Below are 19,167 nucleotides of genomic sequence, written 5' to 3'. Positions count from 1 at the left end.
GCTGAACAGGTACGTCGACCTGATTGGTCGAGAAGGCCCTCGGGTCGGCTTTCTTTGATGAAGGTTAACCATAAAAGGGGGGCGCAGAAAGGTAGAGGGGTCTCTTGCTCCAAAAGTCAGCACTCGTGACGGTCTCCGGTTCGGCCACTCGAACGTCCGTGTGACACGTCGAAGTGAGCAGCGAGGATGAGACCCCCGGAGCGCCGTACTCATCTAACTGTGAGTAAGAGGAAAGAGAGTATTGAGATTTAGTCTAAAAACCAAAGCGGCTTAGATCGTATCAAACTAGATAAATCGAGTACAGACCATCGGGAAATAGTGTAAGCCTGCCTCGCTGATTCCTGCTGACTCAACAGTGGCTCACAGTGGGCCGGTAATAAATAGTTAATAACTAGCCACAGTTTCCTGTGGATTCTACGAGTGTGTTGAAAGCGCGTGGTGCTGTGTGTGCGCACTCGTAACGTGGGTGGTCGGTGTTTTCGCGGGTGTGCGCTCCGTTCTGTCGCCGTGGAGACTCGTGCTGCGTGAGGGCTCACACCCACCGTAAACATCTGTTCCACGGCCCCGTTAAACGAGTGTTATCACCCGCTCACGGCGGCTGCGCATGTGCGAGCAAAGCTACTGCCCTCTGACCTCCGACCCCCAGCTGTCATGCCATTTCTAGAGCGTGCACGGAGTTGAGTAGTAGCGTGCGGGTAGTTATTAGCAATGTTTGAGGGAAGGCGCGCGGAGGGTGTTTGAATGAACAAGATGACCAGGGGGCCAGCCGAGAGTTATGTCTCACAGAGAGGAATCGGGGGACAGTAGCCCCCACACCATCGCTGCAGGTGGCATCGCGCCCGGGGGTGGCGCCGGGGCCAAGTAGTGGCGTCAGAGCAGTAGGTGGCATTGGGGGCCTGTGTTGACTTTGCCACGGGAGGTGAAGCCACTGTTTATCGGTGACGCCGGTGGGTTGCCAGGGCCAATGGCCGTGGGGCGGCGGTAGCACACGCGCTCGTTGGCACGCCGCAGAGCCTTCGCAATGTGGCGGAGCCAGACGTGGACCGAAAAGGCAGTTGGGGCGGGTGGGGTGGGTGGGGCCACCCCTTACCCCGCACCACATGGGGGGTGTTGGATATATGACCCTTTTTCCAAAATACATATTAAGAATAATTTGGCCAATCAACCGCGGTGTAGCACGAGACAAACAAAAATTGTAACATCCACTCTCACCACAGCTGCCTTTTACACTCGAGGCCAGAGAGCAGGAAGGGAGCCATACATGGGTAACACGTAAAAAAAACACCACGAGGGAAGGTGAGAGCCATCTAAAGCGAACCTTCCTTTGTTGGCGAGGAAGCCCATTATCACCCCCAATAAAGTGAAACAACACACGGACCCCGGACGAGGAACGCCGAAACAATCCGGTTTTTTTGGTTAATAATTTTTTTTTCATGTTCCTTCTAACAGCGATAAAAGTTCAAAACGGGCGACAAAGATTAAGCGAACATTACACTGGTCAACACACTTTTTCTGGCGTAAGGTATTCCGACGGTTTTAAGGTAATTTTGGGGTGCTGATTCCAAATCTGGCATCAGTTTGTGTCCATCACATCAGGTTTTTGAGATATCAAATATTGCATTTTCAAAAAAAACTGCAGAAGAAAAATATTAAATAAATGTGGATATCTACATAAAATTCTATTATAAATACACCATCCTAAAAATACAGCACCATATTTTAACACTAAAGCAGTCACTGACTCGCAACAACTTGCAATCATAAGTGACAGAGTTAATTTCGGGTAAAATCAATGAAAATGGGGTATGCCGATAGCATAAAAATGAGATGTGATAGAGCAAATCTGAGATCAGATTTGGAATCAGCACCCTGAAATTAGTCTAAAACAGCTGCAAAAGTCCAGGCCAGAAAAACATGTTTTTTTTATTTTGACCAGTGTTATCGATTCTCACATTCACTCCAATTAAAAACCAGGCTACACTCTACATCAGTGGATCATTACTCCTCATTTATTAAATCAATACGAATGTTAGTTTTACCTTTAATAATTTTCTAAACGACCTGACCAAAGCATCAAAGAAGAAGTCTGGCATTCAGGGTTGTTCCTAAGCCAAAACGAATTCCCTAACCTCGGGATATCAGATAATAATAATAACTCGAGAACAAACAGCACAAACCCAGGATACAGGCAGTGGAATATACATGGACGATGTCAATGTTTTCATCGGGTCCTTCGCCGAATACATTGGCCGATTGCATCCGTTATTCCTGCGGTTCCGGAATGCAAACTTGAAGCTCAATCCATTGAAGTCTATGAGTCAATGAAGTCTCTATGTGATGAGTCTATGGAGCTCTACGTGGTGTGTCTATGGGTATCTGGTTGGTGAATCTATGGGTCTCTGCGTGATGAGTTTATGGGTCTCTGCGTGGTTTGTCTATGCGTATCTGTGTGGTTAGTATATGGGTTTCTGTGTGGTGAGTCTATGGGCAACATCATTCCCAGAGTCGAACCCCCGGGATCCCTCTCGGGACCGCGCTATACCTAATGAATAAAATGAACTAATAAAATGAACTTGAACTTATAACTGCTCTGGCGTGGCCGGGCTCCTGCCCTTGGCCACGCCCCCCTTCCCAAACCCTCGTGGGGACTCTGGGTCCCCGTCACGTGATCCTCTCACCCCCAACTGGGGGTCCACCTCCACCCTCTCGTCCGGTCATGTGCCCTCTCGGGTTCACCTCGGGGTAAACGTCCTCACGCGACCTCTCTCTCAATGACACCCGGGCTCCGTCCTTAGAGTACCACTCCTCACTCGGCACTGTCGCTACAGCATCGTGACACCCTCGAGGCCATTAAACGTATATACGTTGCCAAAATTCAACATACACACAAACCTATGAAAGCCATTCCGCAGACACGGTTTAATATTAGTTAACTTTTCTTCCCATCAGAGTTATGCCGCTCCCATCGATGCCACGCTAACTCACTTCTCGGAACAGTTCTTAAATATCAGTCAATGTCTGTGTGATGAGTTTATGAATTTGTGTGTGATGAGTCTACGGGTCTCTTGTGGCGAGTCTACGGGTCTCTGTGTAACGAACCAGGCGTCCCGAGTTGGATTCCCGCTCACGGCCAACACCAGTGGCAATGATCTAAACCGGTAATGGGCCTCCCCTTGGTCGACTCAGCCTCAAATGAGGACCAGTAGGGATGTGTAAACATCGCTACTGGGGAGACAAAGGCAGCCGGGCGAGGTGTTGGACAACCACCCCTTTGCGTGCCGTTCCGGCCTTCATAGGTGCTCGATAATATCACTTGCCACGAGAGTCTGCCAAAACTATCGGGGGATCTTTGTATTTGCCTTTATGTTTGTATATGTACGGGTGTGTGTGTATGTACAGGTGTGTGTATAGGTACAGGTATGTGTATTTACAAGTGTGAGTGTATATGCAAGTGTGTGTTCATGCAGGTGTCTATGTGTGTACATGCAGGTGTGAGTGTGTGCATATGCAGGTGTGAGTATATGTAGGTATGTGTTTGTACAGGTGTGTGTATGCACATGTGTGTTTGTGTGTATGTACAGGTGTGTGTGTGTACATTCAGGTGCGATTGTGTGTATATGCAGATGCGTTTGTTTCTTTGCAACCCACCCCTGTTAGCGTGCCAGCCACATTTGCTGATGTTGAGGAACGAGCTCCGACAAATATATTTGCACACCACTCGTAACTATTTTTATGGGATATGCAAATATGTTTGTAGGAGTGTCTTCCCCGATTCCATTGGTCTCTGGGGCTTATAAAGTCTCCCAGTTCACCACGCAGACACAGTCACTGCTCCAGGGATATCTCTCTCTTTCTCTCTCTGACTCTGTAACTCTGTCTCTCTCAACTCGCCGACTTTCCATCCCAAAGCGCCACAACGCCAGGCTCCACGACTCTAACCATGACTTGCTACCTGCCGGGTCTGCTCCTCGTGGCGTTGCTGTTCGTGAGCGGAGGTGAGACAACTTTTGCGTGGCCGATACTGCGATATATATAGATGTTAAGTACCTCGCCTGGTATACAGGAGGTCGTGGGTTCGATTCTGGACTCTGACGATGCCTGCTGTTGTATATTTGGATTCTGCATGTCTCTCTCCCTGTGGAGATGTTAACTGCGTCGCCTGGTATACAGGAGGAGCATGGCTTCGATCACGGACTCTGATAATGCCTCCTGCTGTATATTTTGAGTCTCTGTGTGTGTCTCTCTCCCCGTGGAGATTTAACTACCTTGACTTGTATACAGGAGCACGTGGGATCGATCCCGGACCCTGACGATGCCTGCTGCTGTACATGACTTATATCAGAAACAGAAAGTACCCAATAAATATCCACAACAAGTTACAACAACATAGTAAATATAACGCTTATAATTTACATCGATGTCACTGCAATATTTCCAGCATCAACAGCTATTTCACGTCTTAATGTTTTGGGGTGTTTAGTTTCGGTAATCCACGGGCTGAACGATTAATCGATTTCAAATCCAAATCGCAATTTGAAACAATACGATTAGCAAATCGCAAAGGCTGCTATTTTTTGCAATTTGACAAGTCCTATTACTTTCTTATTTTTCTTGTTTATTTATTATTATTGTAACTTAATTTATTGAACTTAACAATTGTTCTCTGTTTGATTTTTATATTTCAAAATTTTTAATGAATACATGTTGAAAGCAATTCATACATTTTAAGTTCTCATCCTTGCATGAGAATATATAGAGCAGTTCATATTTTGACGGTATCATCTGGTAATGCTCCATCACATGTTTTAAATCTATTACACAGTGAATATTGAACTGAAGCTTGACTTAATTAAGTTTAATCGCAAATCAAATCGCAATATCCGTCAGAAAAATCGCAATGAGATATTTTCCCCAAATCGTTAAGACCTATTCGGTACACCCTGTGTGTTGGACGTGTTTAGTGCTTCGTATGCACACTTGTGGAATGCGAGCGTAAATGGGGTTGTTGCTGGGCTCGGGTCCAATCACGCGGCCCGGGGTATTGGGGGGCGGAGCCTGGTCTGCGGGGCGTGTGGGAGGGGCCTCCGTTCACCTCGGCTCCAATGGGAGGCGAGGTGAATGGGGGCGGAGCCAGCGGGGTAGTATGGGAAGGCCGGATCTGACGATCCGGAAGGGGAGGAGTCAGGGTCACGTGGGGGGAATGTATATAAGTGGGAGTCCGGAAGAGATCGGGGCAGTCGGGGAAGTTAAGAGGCTGAGCCACGTTGGTTGGTGAGGAAAGATCCGCGCCATCGGCCATGTGGCCGAAGGACCTTAGCACGCCGTCGGCCAGCGGTGTACGGAGTGCGGGAATAGAGGAGCTAATGGAGGAGCGTGCGTGGCACGCGAGAGAGAGAGAGCGTGCGTGGCACGCGAGAGGAAATGTGCGCGGGGCGCGCGTGAGACGACACTGGTCCGAGAGGAGGCCAATGGGGGGTGCGGAGAAGAACCTAAATAAAAGACAAACGGAGACCAGCATCGCCTGACGGAGTCTTTTATTACACTTGCATTCCCTTGTGAAATTAAGTTGACTTCTCTTTTCAACTTAAAACTTTCGTGACTGCAGAAATTCATACTCTTGGTTCTTTCGGTAAAGTAACGTAAAAATTATTTTATAAAAATAATAAGATCAAATAAAAATAATTAAAGTAAATAAAAAAAATAGTAAATTGAAAATAATAAAAGCAAAAAAACCCATGACGTTTCGATCGCAACACAAGCGATCTTCATCAGGCGGAGAGAAAAGTGGTTGTTGTGGTTGTAGTTGTTGTTGTGGATGTTGTTGTGGTTGCTGTTGTGATTCTTACTCTTTGCTTCTTTCGGTAAAGTCACGTAGATATAAAATATAAAGTACATTTTATACCTACGTGACTTTACCGAAAGAACTGAAGAGTATGGATCCCTGCAGTCACGAAAACTTCAAATCTAGGTTGTGATTCTTGTTGTAATCACACCGAGCGGAACATCACGGTGACAGGAGTGTATAAAGGCGTGTTGTGCGTTTAACTCTCCAACACACAACAAGAGAACAACCGGGTTAGCGCTGTACGAGTCAACTACATCGGCACGTGTTGGGTGACGTGGCACAAACCTCCCCTTTACTGTTTGACTGTCAGGTGGCGGTGGTGGGGGAGAGTTTAACAACACACACTGAGTTACACACGTAGCCTCAGTGGGGCCTTACCTCTGGTACAATAAAAACAAAAATAGTGAAGTGAAGAGTTCGTTAATATGACAAAATGTAAAAATAAAAATGGACTGTGATTGATTCGAGACGAAACACAATTGATGAATGTTTCAACGCTTGAACTTGCACTCTTTAACGAAAAGAGAAGTTCATATTCTTGGTTCTTTCGGTAAAGTCACGTAAATAGAAAACAAAACATTTAAAATAAAAATAAAATAATAGGATCAAATACAAATGTTACAGTAAAAAAATATGATAAATTGATAATAATTAAAGCAAAAAACCCACGACGTTTCGCAACACAAGCCGTCTTCATCAACCACACCAACAACAACCAAAACAGCCACAACAACAACAGCAACAACCACAACAACAATCAGCAGCTTCATCAGGCGGCGAGTTGCGAAAATTTGTTCGCGAATGCCACTAAGCGGCGGTGATGGCTGCCTGTGCCAGACTAGGTGCACTTTGAGGCTATCACGTGAAGTGTCGAAGGCTTGCTGACTGGAGGTCTCGGGTCAAACCCAGCAGGTGCCGTGGGTTAACTTCTGTGCCAGGCTAGGTGCAGGGGGAGGTATCGGGTCACACCCAGCAGGTGCCATGGGTTGACTTCTGTGCAAGGATAGTTGCATGAGGAGGAGGTCACGGGGACAGACCCTGCAGGTGCCATACGTTGACTTCTGTGCCAAGCCAGGTAAAGAGGGAAGTCAGGGGTCAGACCCTGCAGGTGCCACGGGGGTGACTGCTTTGCCAGGCTAGGTGCAGGGGGAGGTCACGGACAGACCCTGGAGGTGCCATGGGTTGGCTGCTGTGCCAGGCTAGGTGCATGAGGAGGAGGTCACGGGACAGACCCTGCAGGTGCCGTGGGTTGACCGACTGAGATGACTGTGCAGATGCACCACCTGTGCCCCCCAACTGAGCAAACTCGCTGCGTTTACTCTACCCGACGCTCCGCTCGCCGTTGTGAGCATCGCTCCACCTGCCCTCCCTTGTTGTTGGATGGGGGACTGCCTCCAGCTGCCAAAGTAGGAGCGTCCTTCACGAGCCTCCTACACAAACCTTGCACACACCGCGTACAAAGACAAACATCCCCCGTTTAGCCTGAACAGATTGTTGAGGCAAGCGCCATTAGCGAGTAGCAGCGCCTACGAAGGCCGGCAAGGAAACACGAGGTGGTGGGTGGCCAGCACCACGCCCGGCCACCTTTGTCTCCCCAGTGGCGATGTTTCCTCCACACCACCACTGCACCAGGAACCCATTTGAGGACGAGTCGACCTCGTGGGAGGAGGCCCCAGGGTCCCGCTTCAGATAATCGCGACCTGCAGTGTTGGCGGCCGTGAGCGGGAATCAAACTTGGGTCGCCCGGTTCATAGTGCAGCAGCGTGATGACGATGGTGGTGATCGTCTGCCGTGATGATGATGATGATCGTCTGCCGTGATGATGATCGTCTGCCGTGATGATGATGATCGTCTGCCGTGATGATGATCGTCTGCCGTGATGATGATAATGATGATCGTCTGCCGTGATGATGATAATGATGATCGTCTGCCGTGATGATGATGATCGTCTGCCGTGATGATGATGTTGATGATCGTCTCCCGTGATGATCATGATCGGTGTTGTTCTTGTGTCTGTGGATATACAGGGCACAGCCTCAATTGCTACACGTGCAGCACGAACACCAACAACACGGTGTGCAACGCGGGCGGCCCCACCACGTGTCCCTTCACATCGCAGGACACCTGCGCGACAATTCTAATCAACCAGGGCTCCTGTAAGTGCGTTGTTTATTCGAGCAAAGCGCGGGTTGGGGGTGGACCCCTTGCGTCCAGAAGTGACTCCCAGTCCCATGATGCACTCACAAGACGAGCGTCCGATCTCACTGTGCTTTGAGTCTATAGAGTCTCTGTGTGGCCAGTCTATGGGTCTCTGTGTGGTGATGAGTCTATGGGATCTCTGTGCTTTGATTCTATGGAGTCTATGTGTGGCGGGTCTTTGTGTGTGATGAGTCTATGGGATCTCTGTGTGGTGATGAGTCTATGGGGTCTCTGTGCGTTGAGTCTATGGAGTCTCTGTGTGGTGAGGCTGTGGATCTCTGTATAGTGAGTCAATGCATCTCTCTGTGTAAAAAGTCTATGGGTCTCTGTGCGGCGATGATTCTATGGGTCTCTGTGTATTGATTATATGGATGGGTCTCTGTGTGCTGAGCCTATGGGTCACTGTGTAGTGAGTCTATGTGTCTCTGTGTGTGATGATTCTGTGGGTCTATGTGTGTGTGATAATTCTATGGTTCTCTGTGAGTGATGAGACTATGGGTCTCAGTATGTGATGAGTCTCTGGGGTCTCTGGGTGGTGAGTCTATGGGTCTCTGTGGGTGGTGAGTCTTTGGGTCTCTGTGTAATGCGTCTATGGGTCTCTGTATGATGAGTCTATAGGGTACATCTGTGTCTGATGAGTCTATGGGTTTATTTACGTGATGAGTTCATGGGTTTCTGCATCCCCATCGGAGGCTCTTCCCCAATGTTTAGTTTTTTCTCTGGGGTCATCCGGTTTTTCCCCCTTCACATTTTTGAATTAACGTCACGGTGTTCCGAGAATTCGGCTGCTGCTATACATTTTCATGCGATGATAATGATGATGATATCAGCCACCATTTGTAGTTGCGGCTTTTTGGCTTGCTGTCGGACAAAGGTGGCCACTGCATCATCACACGGCGCTTTCGGATGCGTTGCTTCTGCGGCCATCTGGAACGCTCTTCCTTCCGATATTAGGAAGCCACTGAGGGCTGTGCAATTTTAAATCATCGTCTAGATTGACACTCATTTCATAAAACTACTTTTTGTGTTTTAGTTTGTTTTCCTTCCTCGCGCACCTGCAGTTAGCACGGTGGGCTATGTATGGTGTGAAAGAAGTGCAACATACACACATATATACAGAGATCTAAACACACCTATAGAGACCTACAGAGATCCACAAATTAACACGGATGGCAACATACGGTGCAAAATAAGTTCAACAAACACACACATACATATACAGAATCCTAGAAACACCCATAACAGACTAATCGACACCCACAGATTAGCACGGTTGGCTACATACGGCACGAAATAAGTACATGTCACTTCTGAAAAAGGGCTACATGGCAGCTCTGCGGGACTTACTCCTGGTAAAATAACAATACAGTAAAAACTTTTTAAAGTGTGTTTAATTACATACTTTTTTACTTACAATGAGACCCGCGTGCTTTCTCTTCCACCCAGCCTACGTCATCACCAAGCAGTGCTTGACCAAGGCCGCATGCGACGCCGCCAAATTACTCGACGGCACCACCGCCGGAGTCACGCTGAGCACCACGTGCTGCCAGAGCGACGGCTGCAACGTCAACGCCGCCCCTCGCCCGGTGGGCGCAGCTCACGTGACCCTGGCGCTGCTGGGCGTGGCCATCAGCGTCGTGGTCAGCAGGGCTCTGGTGTAGGTCGTGACGTCACAGCCGCACCCCCCACCCCCACGTGCCTGGGTTCGGTCCAATCACTTTCCCCTTCCATTCGGTTATCTCACGACGCTTCCACCATTGGAGCTGGGCAACGTTTAAATCGTCTAGATTGTTGCGTTATGCTGCTAAAGTTCAACGTACATTTGTCCATACATAGAGACAAGTAGACTTGTCACGCAGATACCCATAGACTCACTACATAGAGACCCATAGACTCATCACACAGAGACCCATAGACTCAATACCAGTGGCGGCTCCTGCAAAATCTCTCAGGGGGGGTAAATGTCTGGATGATTGATAAGGATAAGGTCCACCCATGCAAAGGATAAATTAACAGCTTAAGCATGTAAAGGCAATTTCACTTCTTTAATATTAATGAAAAATAAAGTGACTCTTACAATACATCTTGTTTGTTTCTATACTCACTATTATTACAATCCACTCAGTTTCTTTTATTAAAGATTCCACTAGGTGGCGACAAATAATATTGTTGACTGAAACGTGCTTACGTATGATGACGTAGGCACGTTAGTGCGAGACCTCCCGGAAGCCGTAGAGAATGCATTGCAGCGCCCGCCGTTCGAAAAAAACATCTTTGAATGTAAGATTATGGGAACAATCTGGGCGATTCTCAGCCGGAGTGAAATCGCCCAAAAAGAGGCGGTACTCCACAGAACGTGAACTGACGCTGATTGGACTATATCCAGAGGCACAGTAACGGCTCGCATAACTCTGTGGTTGAATGAGATTGGTGGTGCGTCGCCCAATCGCCCTAATGAAGAAACCGCCCCTGCTCAATACACAGATACCCACGTGGAGAATGAAATACCATAATTTATCGAGAGCCAGACAGTTGATCCTGTATGGCAGAAGAGAATGGAAAGGTTATTAACCTGGACTGGTAACAGGTCACGTAGGGTGTTCAGAGATTGTGCGGATGATTGGGTGTTGAAAGGAAGTCCTAAAAAACAGACTCACGCGTGTAAAACATAATTTGTAATTAGCAACGGCTTTACCCGTTTGGTTTAATACTAAAACTTCGGGGGGGGGGGGGGTGACAGTCATTCCAAATCGAAAAAAAAATGCAATAAATCTTCGTAACTTTTGAGGATGCAAAAAATGTGTAATAAAATTATAAAAAACGTGCATATTACAACGATTAAATAAAAACAATATATTAAAAAAAACTATTAATAAAACAAATTGCTGCATGTTGGAATGACCGGAGAGAGTGTATGCTACACCAGTTCAGTAGTGGGGCCTTACACCTGGTTAAAATATTAAATAAATGGTTTAGTTTTACTCGAAAAACCAAAACAGCGTCTGTCATTTCTCAATCGCGTTCACGCGAAACTTCGTAAATCGAAACGTTCGTGAATCGAGGGAAATCACCTGTACCTAATTGCAATGCTTATACCTCTCGTTCAATGATGTCCCACTCAACACACAATTGTCAAACAAAATGCATGCAGTATGTTGCTTGGAAGATGGGCGACTTTTAATTGTTTTTACTGTTTTTCTGCTTGGTTCTTTCGGTAAAGTCACGTAGAATGGAAACAATAAAAATAATAAAATAAAACATAATAAAATAATTCTCACGACGTTTCGGCTACAACGCAAGCAGCCGTCTTCAGGTGAAGAATGCAGTCACGAAAGCTTTAAATCGAAATAGTTTTTATTTTTTAAAATTAAATTAATCTTGCTCAAGTTGGTAACTTTGTGTGTTATTTGACAGTGATGTGAAAAAAAAGAATAATCAAATTGAATAAATATTAAGATTTTTCCACTGACCTGTGTTATAAATGTCATTTCTGTACGATTCCCATCATTTTTATAGTCAAAATCGTCAAATTTGCGGAGCTCCGCTGCAAATACAGGAAGAGACGAGGGGTGAGGCAGCGACGAGCTCAGCCTCCCCTCTGATTGTGCAACCCCTCAGTAACTGGATGGAGCGCGGGCAATAAGCGCGTGCCTGTTACTATCTCAGTATGTCACCAATGTAATGTGTGTAGACCCCTTCATTTCATGTCCTCGCATTCCATACTCCAGGTAACTTTTTTCACGTATTTCTGTATAAAGATATTTAGGCTCGCTGGTCTCGTCATGAAACTGCAATGAAAAAGCACCAGGGGAGGCAGCTATCACATCTGACTCACTGAGGGGGGCGTGTTAGACACATCCCCCTCAATGAGGCCACTCCCCTTCAGTGTGTGAATCTGGCTCTGACACGAGCCAGTGCCTCCCCAGCCATTGACCTCACCGCTCGTCACTGATGTGATGAGTTTATTGGTCTCTGTGTGGTGTGTCTCTGTGTGATTATTCTATGGGTCTCTGCGTAATGAGACTACAGGTACTTGCGTGATGAGACGACGGGTCTCTGCATGATGAGTCAATGCAGTCTTTGTGTGATGAGTCTATGGGGCTCTGTATCATGAGTCTATGTGCCTGTGTAGAGGCGGTAGTGTAGTGGTTAGAGCTACGCTGCACTACAAACCCGGCGACCCGAGTACGATTTGTGCTTACGGCCAATTTCAGCGACGATTATCTGAACCGGTCCTGAGCCTCCCCTATATCGACTCAGCCTCAAATGAGTACCTGGTGCGGTGTGTAAACATCGCCACTAGGGAAACAAAGGCGGCCAAGCGTGGTGTTGGCCAACCACCTCCTCATGTGCCATTCCGGCCTTCATAGGTGGTGCTACTCGCTAACAGCACTTGCCCCAATAGTCTGTTAAAGATACACGGGGGATCTTTGTCTTTGGTCAGTTTATCGGTCTCTAAGTGTGTGTGTATGTCGAGCTTCTTACGCACCACCATACGTAGCCAACCGTTGCCAAACCGTTGTTTTGAAGAACAGGTTCAGAGAGAATGTTAACATTCGACACCGATAGGACACCCGAGTTTGGAATCGAACCCCGAATCACACACCCCGTTGTGACGTCACACCCACCTTCACTTCCCAGCAGATAATTCCTGCCTCCCATTCTACGTCACGGCCACCCACGTCGCTTTCTCAACAACAACTAAAAGCTTTGAGATTATGAGCACGATAAGTCCACGCCTCGTATGTACGCGTGTGCGAGTGTGTCTCTGTGTGTGTCCGTGTGTATGGGGAACAGTGGAGCAGCTATTATCATGCTGCGCTACGAAGCAGGCAAGCCCGCGTGAGATTCCCGCCAGTGACGATTGTATGAACCGGTCCTGGGCCTCCCCGAGGTCGACTCAGCTTCAAATGAGGACGTGGAGTGAGTTGTGAGTTTTGGTGGTAAGTGGGTGAGTGGTGATTGGGGGTGAGCGGTGAGTGTGTAGGTGAGTGTGGGTTGTAAGTGGTAAGGGTGAGTTATCTGCGTGGTGAAGTGTGAGTGGGGGAGTGGGTGGGTGGTGTGAGTGGTGAGTAGGTGAGTAGTTAGTACGTGGTGTGTGAGTTGTGTGTGAGCGGGTGAGTAGTGAGAGAATGGTCAGTCGGTGAGTCGGTGAGTGGTGTGAGTTGGCAAGTGGTGATTGTGAATGGTGAGTTGGTAAGGTGTGAATGTGGTTGAGATGTAAGTGTGGATGAGTGGTGAAGGTGAGTGGGTGAGTGAGCTTGTGAGTGGATGAGTGGGTAGGTGAGTTTGAGTTGTGAGTGGGTAAGTAGGTGAGCGTGAGTGGTGAGTGGGTAAGTGAGTGGGCGAATGAGTTGGTGGGTGAGAGAGTCGGTGAGCGCTGAGTGAGTGAGTGTGCGATTGGGTGGTTACCGAGTGGGTGGTGACTGAGTGGGTGTGGGTGGTGGATCTTTGTCTTTCCAGTCAGCCCGGACATTTGTATTTGCACAATCTCTGCCGAGCACACGGTAAGCTCTTGGTATTCAATACAAAATAGCGTTAACTATGTTGCAAAACCGGCTCTCGACCCAGGAGACGGATATGCAGTAGTGCGGATTATACCTCGCAATTGTGGTTGCTTCGAGGGAATGATCGTTTGAAATCAACGCAACCACCCAATTAAAATGAACCGCAAAATGGGCCCTGTTATTACCTGGGGTTGTGCATTCGCCTGTGGGTGTGTGGGGATGGGTCCGTGTGTGTCTGTGTGTGCGTGGTAAGGCCGTAATTATAATATATATTGGGGGACAAACATTCCCCCCAATATTCAAATATGCTAAAAATGTCCCCCCCCCAAATATATTTCGATAAAATAGTTTTCTGTTTATATTATTGTGGTTATGGTTGTACTTTATTAATCCCTAATCTCTGCGATTACATACAATGAAACAAGAAAAGATGAAAAAGAAAAAACTGAGCAATGTAATACAATACACTATTAGACATTATTGTACAAAATAAATAAAAAGTCCATTCTATATGTTAGTGAATGTTTAAATATTTTAGGCAGGAATTGCCAGGAAATTCGTTTTCAAAATGAGATTTTTTTCAGACCCCCTGGAAGATTTGGTCCCCCCCAATATTGACTCCATGGCATCGGCCTTTGTGTGTGGCAAGGGCGCCGCTGCTACTGGGCAGTTTGAGGCAATCGCCCCTCCAGCAGCAACAACGGAAGGGCAGATGAGCGACGCTCACAACAACGAGCGGAGATCTGGGTGAATAAATAAGTATAACCCGTAAAAACAAAGTTTTTCACTATAAATCCTTTATATGCGTGGCAGCTAGAGTCCTCTCGTCCTCTGGCTTGAGATGGCTGCCACCTATGGGTCAGATGATTGTCTGCCAGTATTAAGCAATTGGTAATTAAATATTTAATTTGTTTTCCCTAAACAGTGTAAAATTTTGGAACAAAAATTTTCACGAACATTAATTGTCTCGCACAACGAGTCTGTGTGCAAAATGTCAGCTCGATTGGATCACGGGAAGTGGGTTAAAAAACGACCGAAAGATTTGCACGGTCGTAAGCAAGCAAGCAAGCACGCAAGCACGCAAGCAAGCAAGCAAGCGAACTTAATATAAAGGATTTAAATACAGCAAGTTGGCACAGTGGGTTGGGGGGGTACAGCTGGTGGTGCATCTATCTCGCGGTCATCTCAGACAACCCACGGCACCTGCTGGGTCTGACCTGAGACGTCCAGTCAGCGAGCCTTGGACACTTCACGTGGCCTCATAGTGCACCTGGCCTGGCACAGTGGTGACGTCACCGACACTTAATTGTGAATGGCGGTTATTGTGTTTGGTTTGTGTGTGGGGAGTGGTAGTGTAGTGGTTAGCGCTATGCTGCGCTTACGAACCTGGCGACCCGGGTTCGATTCCCCCTCACGGACAACACCCAGTGACGATTATCTGAACCGGTGCCGGGCCTCCCCTAGGTGGACTCAGTCTCAAATGAATACCCGGTGCAGTGTGAAAACATCGCCACTGGGGAGACAAAGGCCGTCGGGTGCGGTGTTGGCGACCCATCCCATCGTGTGCTGTTCGGGCCTTCATCGGAGGTGCTACTCGCTAACAGCAATTTCATCGACAGCCTGTTAGAGGCTACACGGGGGATCTTTGTGTGTAGGTGCTGCTACTTGCTACTAACAGCACTTTCCCCTGAAGCCTGTTATAGTCTACACGGGGGATCTTTGTGTGTAGGCGCTGCTACTCGCTACGAACAGCACTTGCCCCTACAGCCTGCTAGAGGCTACACGGGGGATCTTTGTCTGTGTGTAGGTGCTGCTACTTGCTACGAACAGCACTTGCCCCTACAGCCTGCTAGCTGCTACACGGGGGATCTTTGTGTATAGGTGCTGCTACTTTCCGTTCCAGCCTGCTAGATTCCACACGTGGGATCTTCGTCTGTGTGTAGGTGCTGCTGCTTGCCCCTACAGCCTGCTAGATGCTACACGGGGGATCTTTGTCTGTGTAGTGTGGTCCTACTTGCCCCTACAGCCTGCTAGATGCTACACGGGGGATCTTTGTCTGTGTAGTGTGGTCCTACTTGCCCCTACAGCCTGCTAGCTGCTACACGGGGGATCTTTGTGTATAGGTGCTGCTACTTTCCGTTCCAGCCTGCTAGATTCCACACGTGGGATCTTCGTCTGTGTGTAGGTGCTGCTGCTTGCCCCTACAGCCTGCTAGATGCTACACGGGGGATCTTTGTCTGTGTAGTGTGGTCCTACTTGCCCCTACAGCCTGCTAGAGGCTACACGGGGGATCTTTGTCTGTGTGTAGGTGCTGCTACTTGCTACGAACAGCACTTGCCCCTACAGCCTGCTAGCTGCTACACGGGGGATCTTTGTGTATAGGTGCTGCTACTTTCCGTTCCAGCCTGCTAGATTCCACACGTGGGATCTTCGTCTGTGTGTAGGTGCTGCTGCTTGCCCCTACAGCCTGCTAGATGCTACACGGGGGATCTTTGTCTGTGTAGTGTGGTCCTACTTGCCCCTACAGCCTGCTAGATGCTACACGGGGGATCTTTGTCTGTGTAGTGTGGTCCTACTTGCCCCTACAGCCTGCTAGCTGCTACACGGGGGATCTTTGTGTATAGGTGCTGCTACTTTCCGTTCCAGCCTGCTAGATTCCACACGTGGGATCTGTGTCTGTGTGTAAGTGCTGCTACTTGCCCCTATAGCCTGCTAGATGCTACACGGGGGATCTTTGTCTGTGTAGTGTGGTCCTACTTGCCCCTACAGCCTGCTAGATGCTACACGGGGGATCTTTGTCTGTGTAGTGCAGTGCAACCACACGAAGACGAGGAATGCTACTCGGGCTGCTTGTCGTTTATTTACACACACCGCATCCTTCACTCACACCAGTTGCAGGTGCACGCTACCCTCGGTCCTTCACACGGACACCCCGCGAACAATACAACGCCCTAGAGGTGGGGGGGGGGTCAGACATTTGTGACGATGTGTGACGAGGGGGGGGGAGGTGATAAATGTGACTTAACGTAAAAATGCACAACTTTAGATTAATATAGACAACACCTTCTACTTAATGAAATAGACTTTTTGATAATTGTTTTCTCCGACAACATCAGAGTGCAGTGGCACATTAAATACGCACTACATTGACAATAGTTTAAAGCGATTTGAAGCATGTTTTATTTTTTTGAGGGGGGCAGGGGCAGAGCTTTGTGACGTCATACTTGAGGGGGGGGGGGTCTGACTTTTTGTGACGCCGTGTAACGAGGGGGGGGGGGGGGTCAAAAATCGTCCAAAATCGCGTGACGTCATTTATGAACGGCCCCATTGCCCTAACGACGACCCCGAGCGCAGGCAACGTTGTCCCTTTAAACCTTCTGCGTTGGCTCCTCCCTCCGGCTAGGCTCCACCCACATTGAAAAAGTGCTTTCCTGAAAGTCACTTACGTCACCTCTCAAAGTTACATCATCCACACCCTTACGTAACCTCTCAACCAACCCGTACTTAAATTTAGATGTAAAGCTTTCGTGACTGCAGGGATTTATATTCTTGGTTCTTTCGGTAAAGTCACGTAGAAGGGGGATAATAAAATAAAAAAATATATTAAACAATAACAAGTATTTATTTTTTTCCCTTCTACTTGACTTTACCGAAATAACCAAGAATATCAACCCGTATTCTTGGGTTTTTTCGGTAAAGTCACGTAGGTGACTCCCTAGTTGATACAGCAATCGTGCTGTGACGGTTCCACCTGAAGACGGAAGCTTGTGTTGCCTCCGAAACGTCGTGATTTTTATTTTATTTTTTATTTTACTTTTATTAATTTACCTACGTGACTTTACCGAAAAAACCCAAGAATATGAATCCTTGCTGTCACGAAAGCTTCACATCTATAATATCAACCCTCACTTCCCTACACTCGCCCCTCATTGGCTACTTGTGGTGCTCCTCTACATGTGTGTAGGTGCTGCTGCTCACTCCTAACAGCACTTGCCCCTACAGCCTGCTAGAGGTTACACGGGGGATCTTTGTCTGTGTATAAGTGCTGCTACTAGTTACTAACAACACTTGCCCTACAGCCTGCTAGAGGCTACACGGGGGATCTTTGTCTGTGTATAGGTGCTACTCGCTACTAACAGCACTTGCCCCTACAGCCTGTTAGAGTCTACACGGGGGATATTTGTCTTTGTACGATTGCAGTGAGGAGAGACAAAGGCAGCCGAGGATGGGTGGGCGCTGGCTACCCACCCCCGCGACCCACCCCATCCACCCTACCCCACTTCGTGTCCCAGCCACAGTTGCGTATACGGCTCAACGAGCTCCGATAAATACGTAATAAGAGAGCGCCATCTCCTGTATTATTGTGGGGGTTACATTACCTATCATACCGTCCACTGATTCTTCCGCCGTTGCCGATCATTGCGACAACGCTGTGGGCTCTCATGAAATTGTCTTTTCCGAGACCAAGGTGCTCTGCAAACCTCCTGGCTACCATCAAAGGTTTGTACACGAAACCATCCAAATATACAAACACAGACATAATTTCAACCGTGATGATGGGTACAAACTTAGTAATCATTGGAAAGATATTATTAACCATGCAAAAAAGATTTAACTACACATATTTGGACCATCTTTTTTCACACACTGGTTTTCCTACTTTAAGTTTTACCACACATATTTGGCAAATCTAGAATTAATCCCAGAAACGTAGCAAAGTGCTGTTTCGACTACATAACAAAGGCTCAGTCCCATTCACAGCAGCCGCACCTTTACATCAGTCGCACCTTAACAACTCTTAGAACCTCCCAGTTCAACCAGTCTACACAACAAAGACTCATTCCTGGCAGCGGTTTCAGCCGCACCACCTCTACATAACAAAAGGCTCAATCCCATTTACACGCACCTTTACATCAGCCGCACCTTAACAACTCTTGGAACCTCCGAGTTCAACTAGTCTACACAACAAAGGCTCATTCCTAACAGCGTGCTTCAGCCGCACCGAACCTCACAATAATAATATCCAGGGCCTACCTTGGCTCCTCCCACCCTCTATATATACAAGGACTGTTTTCTTGGAATTTCTCTTACTTGATACAGCTATCGTGCTGTGACGGTTCCACCTGAAGACGGAAGCTTGTGTTGTCGTGATTTTTATTTTATTTTACTTTTATTAATTTAATTTTTTTTTAAATACCTACGTGACTTTACCGAACAAATCTAAGAATATGAATCCTTGCAGTCACGAAAGCTTCAAATCTAGAACAAGAGTAAAGTTGAATTTGCAAACAAATAGACTTACGAACTGACCTCTGGAAACTACCTCGCCAGGAGATGTTAACTACCTCGCCTGGTATACAGCAGGTCGTGGATACGATACTAACCCTGATCAATGTTGTATATTTGTAGTTTCCATGTTTTCTCTCCCCGTGGCCGCCTGGACTAAGAGTCCTCCGTTTTTCTCTCCACATTTATAATAAAAAAAACACACGTTTCAAAGTATTTGGCTGCTGCTAAAATGTCCACATCACGGCGATGGTGATATCAGCAACTTCGTTCAGCTGCTATCATTTGTGATGGCCAGATCCCTTCTGAAAAAGAGCCACATAGCTCAGT

The 19,167-nt window shown here is 47.5% G+C and overlaps 2 protein-coding genes across 2 annotated transcripts in view; one reads left to right on the top strand and one right to left on the bottom strand.

Annotated features, from left to right (window-relative positions):
- The window catches only part of LOC133339158 (uncharacterized), a 175,430-nt gene extending 157,764 nt beyond the window's left edge, over nt 1-17,666 (bottom strand). The window contains exon 1 of the mRNA XM_061547302.1: nt 17,625-17,666. The gene's annotated coding sequence lies outside the window, so the exon portion shown is untranslated. The remainder of the gene's footprint in view (nt 1-17,624) is intronic.
- LOC133339055 (lymphocyte antigen 6E-like) lies at nt 3,806-10,125 on the top strand. The gene is made up of 3 exons (XM_061547176.1): nt 3,806-3,995; nt 7,873-8,001; nt 9,491-10,125. The coding sequence occupies exons 1-3, from the start codon at nt 3,941-3,943 to the stop codon at nt 9,703-9,705; spliced, it is 399 nt and encodes a 132-aa protein (XP_061403160.1). The 5' UTR covers nt 3,806-3,940; the 3' UTR covers nt 9,706-10,125.
- Nucleotides 17,667-19,167: the final 1,501 nt, after the last annotated feature.

This window comes from Lethenteron reissneri, unplaced genomic scaffold (assembly GCF_015708825.2).
Source record: "Lethenteron reissneri isolate LAM-NWPU_2019-01 unplaced genomic scaffold, ASM1570882v1 scaffold_1640, whole genome shotgun sequence".
Classification (NCBI taxonomy): domain Eukaryota; kingdom Metazoa; phylum Chordata; class Hyperoartia; order Petromyzontiformes; family Petromyzontidae; genus Lethenteron; species Lethenteron reissneri.
The sequence above is the reverse complement of the archived record's forward strand: the minus strand, read 5'-3'. Positions and strand labels throughout refer to the sequence as shown.

What these genes read in the sequence shown, in the direction of transcription:
- LOC133339055 (XM_061547176.1), top strand. Translation starts at nt 3,941, where the DNA reads ATGACTTGCTACCTGCCGGGTCTGCTCCTCGTGGCGTTGCTGTTCGTG. An exon ending in GTTGCTGTTCGTGAGCGGAG is followed by an intron (nt 3,996 to 7,872) that starts GTGAGACAACTT and finishes GTGGATATACAG; the next exon opens with GGCACAGCCTCAATTGCTAC. An exon ending in TCTAATCAACCAGGGCTCCT is followed by an intron (nt 8,002 to 9,490) that starts GTAAGTGCGTTG and finishes TCTTCCACCCAG; the next exon opens with CCTACGTCATCACCAAGCAG.